This window comes from Numida meleagris, chromosome 5 (genome assembly GCF_002078875.1).
Source record: "Numida meleagris isolate 19003 breed g44 Domestic line chromosome 5, NumMel1.0, whole genome shotgun sequence".
NCBI classification, from domain to species: Eukaryota; Metazoa; Chordata; class Aves; order Galliformes; family Numididae; genus Numida; species Numida meleagris.
In genome coordinates, this window is record NC_034413.1 from 58767751 (window position 1) to 58783303 (window position 15553).

The 15553-nt window shown below is 40.1% G+C and overlaps 1 protein-coding gene across 3 annotated transcripts in view; it reads right to left on the minus strand.

Moving 5' to 3' along the window:
- Window positions 1–15553, minus strand: part of CNTNAP5 (contactin associated protein like 5) — a 274310-nt gene that overhangs the window by 79919 nt on the left and 178838 nt on the right. For all 3 annotated transcript variants that reach the window (XM_021397542.1, XM_021397543.1, XM_021397544.1), the window contains exon 14: window positions 3386–3586. In XM_021397542.1, coding sequence (XP_021253217.1) covers window positions 3386–3586 — 201 coding nt within the window. The remainder of the gene's footprint in view (window positions 1–3385; window positions 3587–15553) is intronic.

Below are 15553 nucleotides of genomic sequence, written 5' to 3' on the forward strand. Positions count from 1 at the left end.
ATACAGAAGTAGCGAAGATTCCTGCCCTCACCCCTCCTTCTCCTACTACCTCATCCTGGTCCTCAGCAGACAGTGTGTGCTTCAAAGGACGATGCGGTGGTAAAATCTCCAGTCTCCTGTTAAGTGTGGATAACTTTCCTAATTAATGCCAACTGTCATACTTGCTCTTGTTATGTGGGTGTCTCACCAACAGGCATGGAGAATTCACAAGAGAATTGCAATTACTGGTCATAAATTGAAAGTTTCATTTGCCAGCAACGTGAAAGCCAGCTTTGATGAACAGACATCTATTCTGACATTCAAAAACCTCCTGAAAATCTAGCTGATAGCAGAGATGTACAAAAACACAGTTCATAGGAATTTAATTTTAGTTTTCAAAGACATGTTTGCAGCTAAGCCATACTATGACAGTGAGAACTGATAAGGCTGTTTCAGACAGCAGGAGGTGGAGATGAGTAAACTCCTTTGCCAACTGCCAGATTGCGTGTCTGACACATTGCAGATGTAAATCCAAGTAACTCAATGGGGAGACTACGCTGAATTACACCCGCTGAGGAGGTGCCTATGCCTTCAAGGCAAGAGGTAGTAAAAAGAACAGAAAGACAAATTCCCTGATATAAACTGGAACAATCTTACGCAAGCCAGAAACCTCCCTTGGTTTCTCTCTAAGGCTGCCCAGAGTACTTGTGCCTTTGCCTAGGCGCATTAATTCTTTCATTTTTTTCCCCCCACGTGAAAGCTGTGAAAGCCAAAGTTACTATGTAACAGCATGAATCTTTGTTGCAGAGTGAAGTCAAGGAAGAAAAAGAAAAGAGAAATCTCTTCATTGCTTCTCTGTGAAGCATGATAGTGTTTAGATCCTGAAGGCAAGGATTTGGGGTTTTGTTGCTACCAGCTGAGATATCCTAATCATATATTCCATCTGCTAGGAAAAAAAAAAAAGAAAAATAAATGAGAACAAAATTCCACAGTAGATGAAGCGCAGAAATGAATTAGATCCCTTGAAGATAGTGGAACTTCTGTACATCTGTCAAGATCAGATATACCTCTGGAAGATGTCCTTCCATCAAACAGACACTGCTGGGCTTGCTCCAGAACTATTAATGAATGGTGATATTCAGCAGGATGGATTAGGTGCCATAATGTTCCCTACTGGCCTATGAATGCAACGTTCTCGTCACCACATGCAGTTATATACTGACTTTTGAAGGAATATATAAATGTGGTTCATTAACCATAATTAAGCATTACAATACTCTTGCAGCACAAAATGCCTCAGGCATCCAGAAACCTGGGCCAAATCAAGAAGCAAACCCCAGGAGTTCCGATTTTTGTACTAATCAATTTTAGTGATCAAACTCACTACAATTACTCCTGGGCATATGCAGGGGGGAATCTCTGCAGTGAGCCTAGCAAAATGCCCTGAATACACATGCAGCTCACCTTCAGGCTTAGAGATGGAAATTCTTTAAATCTTAGGACTCTTCAAGATATGTACAGTGCTCTGTACCACTAGGCTCTAGGTTCTTCTGTAATACAGCAATAGTTCACCTCAAAATGAGTATCAATTAACGAAAATATAGAAGGCTTGGGGGAAATAAGTTCCTTTCTACTATTTAAAAACATGTAATACTAAGCTAAGAACAAGCGTGTTCCCCAAACCTCATCATTTCAGGAGCTCAGACAATTTATTTTTGAGCATGTTCCAACTCTAGTCAAACTTACAGCCTCAGGCTACAGAGAAAGTTCACGATGAAAAATTGAAAGCGTAATTAAAAAGCGTACAAAAAGAGGAAGAGAGAGAAAGGGGAAAAATGATAGTCTGCCACATGCAGAGCTCAAGACTGTAATTTTTTCTGATTTATCATGCATTAAAGAGTTATGAGTCTTGCATGGTCAACTGTCAGGAGCCCAGTGGCACTGCAGCAGCTGCAAGAGACCAAGCCAGTCTGCAGGACATCACCCCAGTACCCTCTCCCTCAAGGTACTGGTGCCACACCTTTATTCCTGGACAAGTGCCTATCAGGAATTGTCTGCTAACTGCTTTACAGAGGTTCCATATACAAGACATACTACAGCATGTACTCATATTGTTTCATTCTGCATGTGTGTGAAAAAATATCTCACAGAAAGGAAGAGAACTGAATGTGTGCAGACTTGCTGTAACACTGTGGTCTTCACTCTAAAAAAAAAAATAATTCAGAAATAATCTCTGTGTGATTGTATCCTCATAACATGTCAACGGTGGTATGGGATAACAGCAGCCAATGACACTGAAAGTATTGGTAAAACATTTCTGTTTTCATGAGCAGCTATGTCTGTGCTTTGTTTCCCCTTTCTGCTCTATCCTGGGTGCTGATGCTAAAATTTCACTCTTCAAAATGATCAGCAATACAAACAGTTCTCAGCTGGTAAATTCCGGTGGTAACAAAAGATGTAACTCACTGCTTTTGAAAATAAACTGTTTGTAAGGCATCAGATTACTGGATCCATAAATACTCAGCGTTATAGTAACTTTGCTGAAATCAGTTGGGTTTTTGTTACATCTCATTAGGCAATGTATTTTTAACACAATAGGAACTCCCATTACAAGATCCCCTTAAGGCTTTCCATGGGATTTCTCCTAGCCTGCTAATAAATGTAAGCGTTCCTAATAATCAAAGAATCACCAGGACTATACAGACATTATAAATACTCAAACAAACATTGGAGGCATCCAGGAGCCTGCCTCTAAGAGCATTCCTCTTTTCTGGATAACCAAATGCAAAATCCTGACCTCATCTGAGGCCCACGTGGAAGGCGGCCACCCTGTGATTTGCCACCACAAAGAGACACAAACTGATCAGACCCTCTCTGCTTTTTTGTTGTTACCACATTAAATCAGGACAAAAAAATCCACTCCTTCTACCAAGAGGTAAAAATTATTTTTTGCCCCAGAAATTGATCTACCAAGCACTTTAAATGTCACATTCAGGACTGCTGGACTGGTACAACCTTCCTGACTGGAAATATCATAAGAGTTTGGAGTCTTACACTTTCTCTTCTAATACAGTTAAAAACTGTAAATGAAAAAAAAACAACAATTATCTACCATCAGCTAAACACAGCGTAAGTGCTTTCCAAGTGCTGTTTTCCATTGCAGAAGCTTTCAGACCCTTTGTACTCAAGGACTTACACACTGGGAAACTCCCCTGCAGAGCTCTGTCCACCTGATGTCAGAGGACAGCCAGTTCACAGCAGGACCCAAGAAAGTCAAAGGCTTTTCACTTTAGCCTGTATTGCTACGATCCAGGCAGTTTTCTTTCTCCTTAGTTGCAGTGCAGCGTGCACCTGCTGTATAATCAATAGCAGTTAACAAGGAAAGACTTGGGCTCATGACACTTACTTGGGGTGTTGAGGAGACGTGACTTTTTGCAGTGGTAGGCTGCCTCCTGCTCACAGTACTCTGCACTGTTTATCACAGCTTCAAGCTGCTCTGCGCTGCTGTTGTAGTTAAAGGACATGGTGTAGGGCTTCTCTGGACCAGCTCCTTGAACTCTGGTTAGCTCTGTGTTGTTGTGTTGCACTGCAGTCCAGATCTTGTCTTCTGTTAAATGAGAAAGGGATTGAATGGGAAGTTAACAGCCAAAAACTGGCCACAAGCAAGGCACAAAAGCCAACCCAAGCCTAACACTTTACTGTGTTACAGACAAGGTCAGCTCTGAAATGGCCACTATGTGATGAAGACCTGCAGGTCAACATAGAGCCCACAGAGCTGTTTCACCCTGAACCAGCTTGAGCAAATGCTACAGCTTGCTGTGCTAGAGGGAAATTAGAAGCTTCCCAGGAAACAGGGGAAATCTTCAGCATCTTCTGTTGCCAGCATCTGGAGAGAACTAGATGCATTTCAACTGGCTTCAGCCCTGGGAGAAAAGACTTAGTAATACGTCTCAGGATGGTAACATTCATCTTTTGCAAACATAGCCTGACCTAAGAGAACAGCCCACTGTTATAACAAATAGTATCTGCAGCTGATGAGCTCACACAAAGCCATCACAAACAGAATTACTAACAAAAAGCTACAACTGTGAACATATTTCTATTACCCAGTAACAAGGTAGAGAATGCACTTTACTCAACTCTCACATTTTTCTGCATGTAAGCTGAGCAACGCAGAACAACATATGACTCTGCATCTATAAATAACTGTAAATTTTGATGGTGGTCCATGCTGGGGACTGCAACCTCACTACTTTCATTGCATTTACTGACAAAGAAGTGTATTTCTAAGGTCATGCAAAGCAGAATCTAGGTTTACTCACAATTCACACTGCAACAGCACAGCTCACTACCAGCACAGAGGCTGGTGTGATATGAACATTGCAATTAGAAGCAATTAGCCTAGAAGGGAGGCTATTTCCCAGCAGGCTCTGGTGAGATAGCAAGGGGCAAGATAACGAGGGGATCCTGAATGGCCAGTCTGCTGAACTGACCCAGAGTAAAAGGCAAATTCTTTAACAAGGATTCACAGGGCTGAGTCTTGCATGTGCTCCATGTAACGAAGAGACACATACAGTAAATTCCATCTTTACCAGAGAACGTTTACCCAGGGAAGACATAGGGAAAAATAAAAGGAAGCAAATTTGATCTTGAAAACTGCACTGAAGTATTCAGATGATTTCACTGCCAGATAACCTGGGCTGGATTCTTGCACAGCACTACCTTTACAATGAGCCTAGCAGCTTTGTGGCCACTGTTACGTGTTACAGCTGATCTGTTTTTTCTTGAGCTACAGACATCCCACAGATGACTTCCACAGAACTCTAACAGGTGTATATAAACCCTAAATGGACAATGTTTGCAAAGACACTCATACGTTAATGGATCGCCATTATAGAGCCATTCAGATGACAGGCAAGTAACAACCAGCATCTGAGAATCATACCAATCCGTCTGGTCCAACCTAGGGAGAATTTTTTCTCTGAGTAATTTAGAACATCATCTTGAACTTTGGAGACTGCAAGGATAGTTTATACTCAGCAAACTAGAGATCTACTCACAGCACTCTCAACATTTCTGTGATGGTGGATAGAAGCAGTTTGCTCATAGATCTATAATTATGTGATCTTTACTGAGTTCAGGATTCTGATTGTGGATCTTTGAGTCATAACGCAACAAAGCACTGTTGCAATGCGTAATACACAAAAGTTAGATTAAAATCACAACAAATATTATAAATTTACTGTTTCTAAATCTTGCCCCAGTGCTTTTAATCACAGTCTATATGGTAGCACAATATAAAACCACACAGCTCTTCACAGTAGATTGCTTCCAATACAATGTAAATGAATTACTTCATAAATACATCTTACACATCTGAAAAAAGTGATTCTCATCAGCCAAGGTTTTTTTGTTTATTTTTCTTTTGTTCTCTGAAGGATTTACATGAATGGAGTGGCTTTTTCATAAGTAATTGAGGGTGAACCAGCATTTCTCTCATTGAAGCTGGTGAAAGTCTAACCCCCGCCTTCACTGAAAAACCTACATTACCACTGAAAAACAACAAATGTTAAGTTGCCAATACTATAAGTCAGATGTTAAGTGAGATGTAAAACAAGAGATTGGAATGAGGTGTTTGCTAGAAATTCCAGATGGGCAGTCATAAGCTCTTCTATTGAACATCATTAACACACATTCGAGAAACTGTGTAGGTTGCTGTGAAAGTAATGTCCCCTATCTATTTCCGTGGAAACTCCAACAGTTACAAAGAGTAAAATAACATCATTTGACAGAGCAAATTCTCAGCTACAAAACCCTATTTTTCAACATAGTCACCACTATTAGCTATGCATCTTCACCAGCAATAGACAAGAGCCTGCATGTCACGCTCATAAAAACCTGCACCAGTAGAGGTGACCCACTGTTTCACAGCTGCTATGTATGATGGCATAATTACTAGGAAAATGTTGCCCATGCAGTCCATCTTACATTGGCATGAACAGATGAAAGTCAGAAGGCACCAAATCTAGACTACATGGTGAGTGTGGTGGATATCCAGCCAAGACTGGCAACGTGCTCCATGGTCTTTAAACTGGTATGAGGCTGGACGTTACTACGCTGCAAGAGAAAGGCTGTCTTCTCTGATGCAACTCTGGAAGTTGGAGCCTTCAGTTCACGTCATATTGTAGCGGTCAGAGTTGATGGTTTTTCCAGGTTCCAGGAAATCCTGAAGGATCGTTTCTTTCCCACTCCAAAAGACAGTGAGCATTCCTTTACCTGCTGAGGACTGTGTCTTGAATTTTTTCTTCAATGGGGAATTCACATGCACAACTTCATGGACTGCCTTTTGACTCCTGCTCATAGTGGTGACACAATGTCTTCTCACTAGTAATGATGTAATCCAGGTAACTGTCACCTTCAGCCTCATATTGGTTCTATTGGTTCTGACAAACTTGCATACTGTGTTCTTTTCTATTCCTGTGTGAGCATTTGCGGGACTCACTTGGCACAAACTTTGTGATATCCCAATGTTGCCACTATTGTTTCCGACACATTGAAGTCAATACCCATACACAGTTCCCTAGTCATAATCCATCGATTTGTGCAGATGAGTTCATCAAGAGGCTTTCATTTCATTGTGTGACAGCTGGGCCTGGTTGTCAGCAATGTGGCTTGTCTTTCATGTTAGTGTCGCCACTGTGGAAATTCACCACCCACTGCTCACATCCACTGTTTGGCCTCCATAAACATTCAGCAAACATCAGTGAATGTCAATGGTTGCCATTTTTTCCACATGGAGGAATTCAGTGTCAAACCTTTGGTTCGTACACTCTTCCACATCACACGTCATTTTGTCAGACTGCCCCTCTGCTGCCATCTGTCACACGGCAACAAAATGTAATGGAATGTTGGTGTGAAAGTTCAACCTCTACTGCCATAATACCAACATTCACCTCTGACTTCATGGGCCAACATAATAAAATAGGAGGCATTACTTTCAGAACAGGCCTCATATAATAAAATCAGTGCTCATAATACTGACTATACTATTGCTTAGTGAGAACAACAACCTTTAACATTAGAGTTGCAGAGCATTTAACACTTCTATGCTTCCCAGGCTTTGTACTTGTACACCAAGAAAGGTGCTGTGTGGGTACCTGAAGAAAAAAAAAAAAAAAAAAAGCCCTAAAAAATTATTGCAACATGAAACAGACTTCCCAAGGAACACTGGAAATGTAATCAATTGACATGTTTGAAATGAGGTTGGACAAAGCATCAGCAAACATACTGTCGGGGACAACCACCTATTGACAAATATATTGAACACACAACAAGGACCGGTCTCTCTTTTGTCTTCCTCTGTGATTGTTCATTAATTTTCAATGGTCTTGTTATCATCACAGATGCACTCATCTGTGCCTCTGAGATCTGAACTTTGACATTCAAGGGCTGCTTTTCTCCGCAGTATTTTGTTGAAATGAGAAATTAACTGCAGATTTTCCATCTTCTAGTTTGCAGGGGAAAAGGAGAAACAAATTGAATTTCTGTCTGTACTGAATGTAATTGTGATTTAGCAAGTACATCAGAACAGAGAAGAAGAAAAAGAAGTAGCAGAAAGGAAAAAAATCACAGTTACATTTCAGATGTTTTCTAATCTACATATGCCTGATTTATTATGCTTATTAGTTTTATAGGTCAGATCTGTGTTTTGCTTCCAAGATTCCCTCTACGCTCCATCTTTGAGGTAAAGGTAACTAACAGCAAACCTCAAAAAATATAAACATTTGGCTCACTGATCTAATTAAAGGAGAGTCACTATCAAGCATATCTGTGGGATGGCAAAAGATGCCAACTTTTAAGTGGCCAACCACTTTGTTTCTGTTGCCTGCATCCCTTTGCTGTACAAGGAAACACACCTTCTAATACCTCAACACCTTTTGGTTTTTTTCCTCCTGTTTTCAAGCCCCCAAAGTCAATGAAAAAGGCTTTAAAAACCCAGGAGTCTGAAAGGACGTCTTCATGCTGGAAAGATGGCCCAGCACCACAGATGCTTGATAAAAGAATTGATGACACGATAATGCTTCCTCCCAGTTCCCAAGGAAAGAACAAATGCTTCCATCTTTCAAAGGGGAGTTGTGAAATGCAGAAACTAGTTACCACAAACAGAGCCACACAACCTGCTAGAAGAATAAAGAATTACACTCACATCACAGTAAAAACAGACAATTTCTTCTTATGAAAGGCCACTCCTCGGTTTACATGTGGCAAATGACCCTGCAAATGCCTTAAACTTTACTTTGGGATTGACTGGGGGAGCCAGCACTGCTCCCTAGTGCATCTCAGCTGAGGGAAGAACAGCTGAACTGCAGTGCAACAAATTCTCACACCATTTCAAGACAATAGCAAGATCACATCCATATGGTTCCACAGGTTAGAAGGCAACCTTTCTCCTGAAGACCCTCACCATTCAGGTCAAGTCTTGTTCTTTACTCAAGTACCATTTTCTCAACCTCAAAGCCAGCAGCTCATGGCAAAAGATCATTCTATTTTCTCAAATTCACATCTGCAAGTTTAGCTAAGACTGCTCCCAGAATAGAGCTGTCTGCCTCATAATGAGGGCAATGAATTCTCCTCCTACAGCTCGGTCAGCATGTACTTTGAAACTTACTGACAATGATCTGTGAGCTTGCATTTCAGGCATGCTTCAGGACCTATGCAAGTAGTGCAGCTGCAGCCTGGACATGCACACACATCATTCCAGTTAGAAAGAAGCGTAAAAGCTGTCAGCAGCTTAACTCCGTGATTTGCATGTAGCTTTACAGAGACACACCTCTGTAAAGGTTATGCCTGTGCTATTTGCGAAAGGGTCTCTAAATAGTGTTCCTATTTCACTCTGTTTGTGTTTATGCGTTTGTTTTTAACATCTTCACTATTTTGGGGGGGCTGCTTTCATTATATTTTTAGGAAGTGACATAGATGCAAACCAAATTGAGTGTCGCTAGCTTCTTCTAGCCATTTCAATGTTTGGAAGCTGCTAATCGAGGCAGATAAGGCTCTCTGTTCTTTATTTCAACAAAGAGACTCTCATTATCTTTTTCTATCTGTCCATATTGTATGTTTTTTTCCTGTTTACTCAACTTAATGAGCTCTCTCTGCACTTGTGAATTTGCAATGAGAATGAGAAAGTTGTTCTCCAGGCAAAGGTCACTGTTTATTTTTACTTTCTATTATTCCACCTTATTATTTTATTACTTTCTCAGCTTGGTAAAATTCTGAACCACACACAAGCTGAAAGTCATTCAAAACCCAATACGAGAGCATAGTCACAGCTTCTACTGTATAACCTGGAATAGTTAAATACAGCCTTGAAAAGCAGATTTTCTAAATGCTTGTTAAATTGTTCCATAATTCAAAGGTGACAAAGTATTAATTTCAGGGTAATGCTACAGCTTTATGACTTTGCAGTTTTATTTAATGGTCCAATTTACAAGGATATTATGCTGCCTGTATCTGGTCCTAGGAGATGTTTTTACAGCATGGGACTGCAATGCATTCAGCACATTTTAGACCCTCTGCTTAGTCTCACCCTTATTTCTATCATCTTTCTGGAAGCCTCCAAGTTGCTTTTGACGGCACACAAATTAAATTGTGGGAAATTAGAACAGCTGGAAAACTGGCTTTCAATGAGTTCTGTATTGTCTAATTCTCATTTTTATTCTTCAACTTGAAATATCTCTGTGGAACACATTTCACCCATACAAACTGCATCACTCCTTTGTGATTTAGGAGGTTTGTCACCAAACAAGATTGTTCAGACTGATTAAATTGCCAACAAGCCAAACATCCGGTAAGTGTTACATGAGAGAGAGAGAAATTGCTTTGAGAGCTCATACGATGCATTTGTTTTCTGGTGCTCTACATTGAATACCAAATACTGTTCTGAAAGCAGTACCTATAATTACAGGAGTAACTACACAAAAGACAGACTCTCCCCCTTTAACACTGTATTGTTTAAAGCTGCAGTGGCAGTTTAACCTAGCCACTCTCCACGTATCCCTGGAGAACATGAAAAGACAATTTCTTACAGCAAAAAGCTTTAATTCACAAACTCCAAGACGGTGTTTCCTGAGACTGCTAGGAAACCCACTCAACATTTTTATTTTTTTCCTCTCTCCCATTTCTTTTCTGTTGGCTGACCCAGCAATATGTGCTTTTGCAGGTTGTTTCATGCTTTTCAGCCTCCTCCTGGTTTATGATTCAGCCGCTTCCAGCCACTGCACAAGCACCACATTTCCATGGAAACTACTGGGGTGGTTCCCAGCCCCCAGTGCAGTCTGCTCTCCAATGGTGGTGGCAAAATTATACCTGCAGGTGTGTGCTCCCCAGGGATGTCCACACGTGGGAGTGTCCCCAGCCTATAAATCCCTCTCAGCTCTCAGCTGCCGACATGAGGAAGGCACAAGGGTTGCAGTGAAATGCCCAGCTCCAGAGACACACCACTCCAGCCCTGGCAGGGAGAGAAGAGCTGGGCTCCAAACTCCCCAGACAGGAAGTTTGCTCATTCGGACCTTAAGGTTCAAGGTGCGTCTGTCAGCAGAACGACCATGATAGGTTGCTCTGATAGGTGAGAGTGAGAGACCTCATCTGAGACCCCGTGCACACTCATCCCCCCCCATTATGCTGAAGCCCAAAGATGCCAAACCATTACCCTGCCAGCTCATTTCCAAGTCTCCTGTAATACAGGGTATCTACAAGCGGTGAAAAACAGAGAGAGCCACTGAATTAATTCCTAGTGCAAAACAAACGTTTCTCTCCTGCACTCACACTCACTGAAATGGTGACAAGTCAGTCCTCTCTGATTCAAGCCGCTTCATGCCAGCTGACTTTTGAGAGCCTCAGCACAGAATCTTAGAGTCATTAAGGTTGGAAAAAACCTCTGAGATCATCTAGTTCAACCATCAACTTACCACCACCATACCCACTAAAACCACGTCCCTCAGTGCCTCATCTCCATGGTTCTTGATCACCTCCAGGGAGAGTGACTCTACCACCTCCCTGGCAGCCTGTGTCAGTGCCTCACTATCTTTCTGAGAATAAATTTTTCTCAATATCCAACCTAAACTTCCCCTGGAACATGTGACTCTTCCAGTGTTTCAGATGCCTTCTGAGATTCAGGCACCTTCATGAATCTAGCAGACAAGAAGTGGAGCCCCACTGGTGACCTGCTGTTCTTCTGGAGCAACACCAGGAGACTGGATAGTACATCTGAAAGTTTCCAACACGGCACACAGCAGCTTTATCTGGGGCAAATGGATCCTAGCCTTGTAAGACAGCTTCTGTGAATGTGGGAGGAGATCAATTAAGTTGCAGTAACCCTTGGTTAAAGGTTAGAGGAAAACATCTGTTACATTCATCTGCAGTAAAACTTCCTTGGTGGTCTCCTGCATGTGTGAGGGTGAAGAAAGCCTGTGGGACATGTGCCATAAAGTTCATCAGAAACACAGCAATTTCACAGCGCAGAGCTTGCTGAAAACAGCAAGGCAGCTGGTGACAGCACAATGCCTCTGACATAATATAAACATTAAATGTTCTTCATTTTATGATGTTCTGGAATACTTAATGAAAACTCTGAACAGAAATATATAAACTGTCAGAAATGCATTGTGCTAAAAAACCTGCAATGTTTGAGGGGATAAACTGTAAATTTTTAAGGACTGTCTTCTATCTAAACTGTAGTACATAATTTGTAAAGGATTCCTGTTCATTGTTTTCTCCAGTGATAAAGTCAATCACAATTATAGACAGTAAGCTGCAAGGTACATTCATATACAAACAAACAAAAAGCAACCAATCAAAATAAAAAAAAACTCCAAAAACTTCACAAAGACATTCAAAGCTGTATCTGGTTCATTTGACAACCCAAGGGATTTCACCATTGAAGTTCTTGTCCCACAGTTACGTAATTACAGGTAGTAAAACCACAGTTAAGAGCGTAACGTCCTCCTCCTCTCTGTTATTGCTCCAGCCTAACTGATGCCAGCCCCACTTGAAGCTGACAGGGTGATTTCTGTATCAGTGTAACTCTTATACAAATTAGGAAGAAACAATAATTTCTTATGGAAAAATAGATAGTTTATATAAGCTGATGAACTGGATTTCTGTGTGGAAATAAGAGAAAAGATGAATGCCAGAGGAAGAAACACTACCAGTCCCATAACTGCGTTGGGAGCATCAGAGATCGATGTCTGCCTGGACATCAGTTGAGGGAGGGACTATTGAAACACCTGAAGTATTTAGACACTTCACTGTGAACATAACTTATATCCTCCTGAATTCAGCCCTGTTTACATACCATGGAATATGTTCAATGCAGAAGAATAAAATCTTTATTATTGTCAGCTAAATGAAAAGAGAATAAAAGGCTAGAGGCAATTTTGTAAAGTATTGCAAGTATAACTTCGGCAATCTCCTTGACATATTTTTAGAATTTCTTACTAGATCTGAGAGATAAACACATTTTCCATATAATATTCTGAGACAGAGAAGATAAAGCCTTACTTGTCTTGAATCAGGAAAATAAGCAATAATTGCATTTTCAGAGAAGAATGTAAAACCAGTGAGATTTTTTCACTAATGATTTGTTTTTTTTTTTCATTACGGCAGTTTCAAAAACAGATCTTTGACTAGCAGCAAAGGCTGAGATAAGGACTCATCTCTCCCCATTTTACACCTCTGGAGGAAAAAGAAAAAGCCATTTGAGAACTGCACAAATATCTGGCCAAGATAAAATTAAGCATTGATCTTTTCATAGTAATTTCTAAGCATTATTGATTTGATGGCCCAGGGTCTGCATACAGTGAACCAACATCAGTAAAAAAATAAGACAACAAAATGACTCAGTGTATTGTAAGCAAATCTTTGAGATATCAAAGGTAAAAACTACTCCAGAGGAGATGAAGACATCAATAGATTTCTAAGCAACAAGAGAAAAAGAGTAAGCCTCACAATGATAGAAAGAGAGGTTGAGGTGGTCCATTAGCCATTTTCTGATATTGATTTGTATCAGCCATTTCAGTGGGAAGTGAAAATTAATTCAATTGGGCTAATTGTCAAACAATCAGATTACAGGGAAATACTATTCCTCATAAACACTCGTTATCTCTCTTATCATCTACCTACACATGCTCATGGTTTGGGTGCGCATACCCAATTTTCTTCCCTCATGTACACACATAGCTGGTGTGGAATACTCATTGTTTACTATAATTAATGAATTCTCTGAGAAAGTTATTTTGCTCTGGGTGTAATGGGTAGAAAAGGTGAAGAAAACAATATGTTAATAAGGTGCTGTCCTTCTCTTTTTTAATCTAGTTTTTAAGTTTGTTGTCCTTCATTGTCATTGAATTGTCTCGTTATTTCTAATGTAAGAAAATGCAAATGAACATCACTTCTGTAAGTGAGGCCCATTCACTTTGAGTTTTTCTAATCTAAATAACCATGGATTATTTACTTCTAGCCTCTCTTTGTACAGATGCCTCTCTATGCCTTTAATTAGGCATTTTACTATTTCTGATCACCGCCTATTTCAACAAGATATTTTACTTTTACTTGATATAAACAGCCTTCAGGACAAGATCCTTCTGAAGTACCTCACCTACTCTCCCTATTCTTGACCAACTTAAATAATAGCACGTCACCTACAATTTTTGTCACTTTGCTTTTTCAGCGAATTTTCCAGACAATGAATAAATATATTTATTCACTCTGCTATCAACTGATATCCTGCAACAATATACTGTTAAATTTTTGCCATGCTGAAAATTGGCTTTATACATTCTTTTTTTTTTCTTTTTTGTTTTCTTCCCACATCACATATTGGATGTCTATGATGAGACACCAGTATTTATATAGCAGATGTTAACCTGCTCTGGTTAGTAAGAGCTGGCAATGGAATTGAACGTTAATATGTTCAGTTAATCAGATAAAAATTAGAAATGATTTAAACTAAATATAAGTGAACATTAAGGAACAGCACTTTTCTAAATGCAATGATGCTTCTTATTTTGAACAATCTGAATCCTCTGGATTCATCTTTCATAGACACTTAACACTGCAGTTCCCACAAGTCATTAGAGCTCACTACATCTTTACTTTTATATGAGTCATTTCCCCAGATTTTCCATTTTACCTCTGAATTCTTCAGCCTGAACACATTTTGGGCATGAATAATCTAATTCTTCCTAAACAGCATATGAAAAGAACTGCCAGCCTGAGTAAAAACAAAACTTAAAAACAAAACTCAGGAGCCAGCCTCTACCTCTGAAGGAGAATGGATACTCAGGGAAACCAAAAAAGGCAAAAAGATTTCTCGTTCCCATTGCAGCTGCCTGAGATGGGAGTTGCAATTAAACTTGCACCTTCTGAATCTATCAGACATGAGTCTTTTTATTTTTTTGTTAGCCTGTTTGTTTTTTTTTTCCCTTGTTGATACATTGCTCTTCATGGTGTCCCATGGTAATAAGTTTTAAATTGAGTTATTCATTGTGTCAAGAATAAAAATAATAATAGTAATAACAAATATTTGAATCCTGATATCTTAATAGCTCCTTAGCTCCCATATTATGAGGAGGAATCAATTCCTTTTTTCTTTCTTCCTCACACTTATATCCTCCATGCTTTCCTGTGGCAGTTCCCTTCATCATCTCTTCAGTCTGCAAGAGTCACCACCATTAGCTATGCATTTTCACCAACAGTGAACAAGATTCTGCATGCCATACTCACAAAAACCTGCATCAGTAGAGGTGACTCACTGTCACCAATGCTGAAACGCACCACCCATCACCTCACTATGCTCACACCCACTGTTTGGTCTCCATAAACGATCAGCAAATGTCAATGAATACCAACGGTGGCCATTTTTTCCATACGGAGGAATTCAGTTCCACCCCTTCACTTCATACATACTTCCACATCAGACCGCCCCTCTGCTGCCATCTGCCACATGGCAACAACATGTAAAAGAACACTGGTGGGAAGGTTCAACATCTACTGCCATACCACCAACATCCACCTCTGACATTGTGGGCCAACACAATAAAATAGGAGGCATTACTTTCAGAGAAGTCCTCATAAATTTAGCGATACAAAAACATAAACGAATTGTACCACAAGCTCTCTTGATAGTTAAAAAAAAGCCATTTATTTCTGTGCCTTGGTCCTCCTCTATGCAATAGGAATAAGAGGTATCGAAGACAAATGACCTTCCCCTATTTCAAATGAGACATCTCGGGGAAAAGAAGAAATAGAAAGAATAAAATTTTTCCAGGCTAGCAGGTTCTGTCAGTTTTCCCCACCTTCAATTTCCTCGTAACCAAAATAAAACAAGAATGTCAGCAAGTTCATTACAGAGAGGAAATCAGGCCTTCTGGATTTCTGCCAAATGAAATTTATTTGAAGAAAGCAGGCACTATCTGCAAGGAGTTTGTCAAAAATCCTGCATTTTAAGCAGAGATAAAAAGGACTGACAATGTTTTGATCACAGATATTTATCTGATAAATAATAAAAATGAGCACA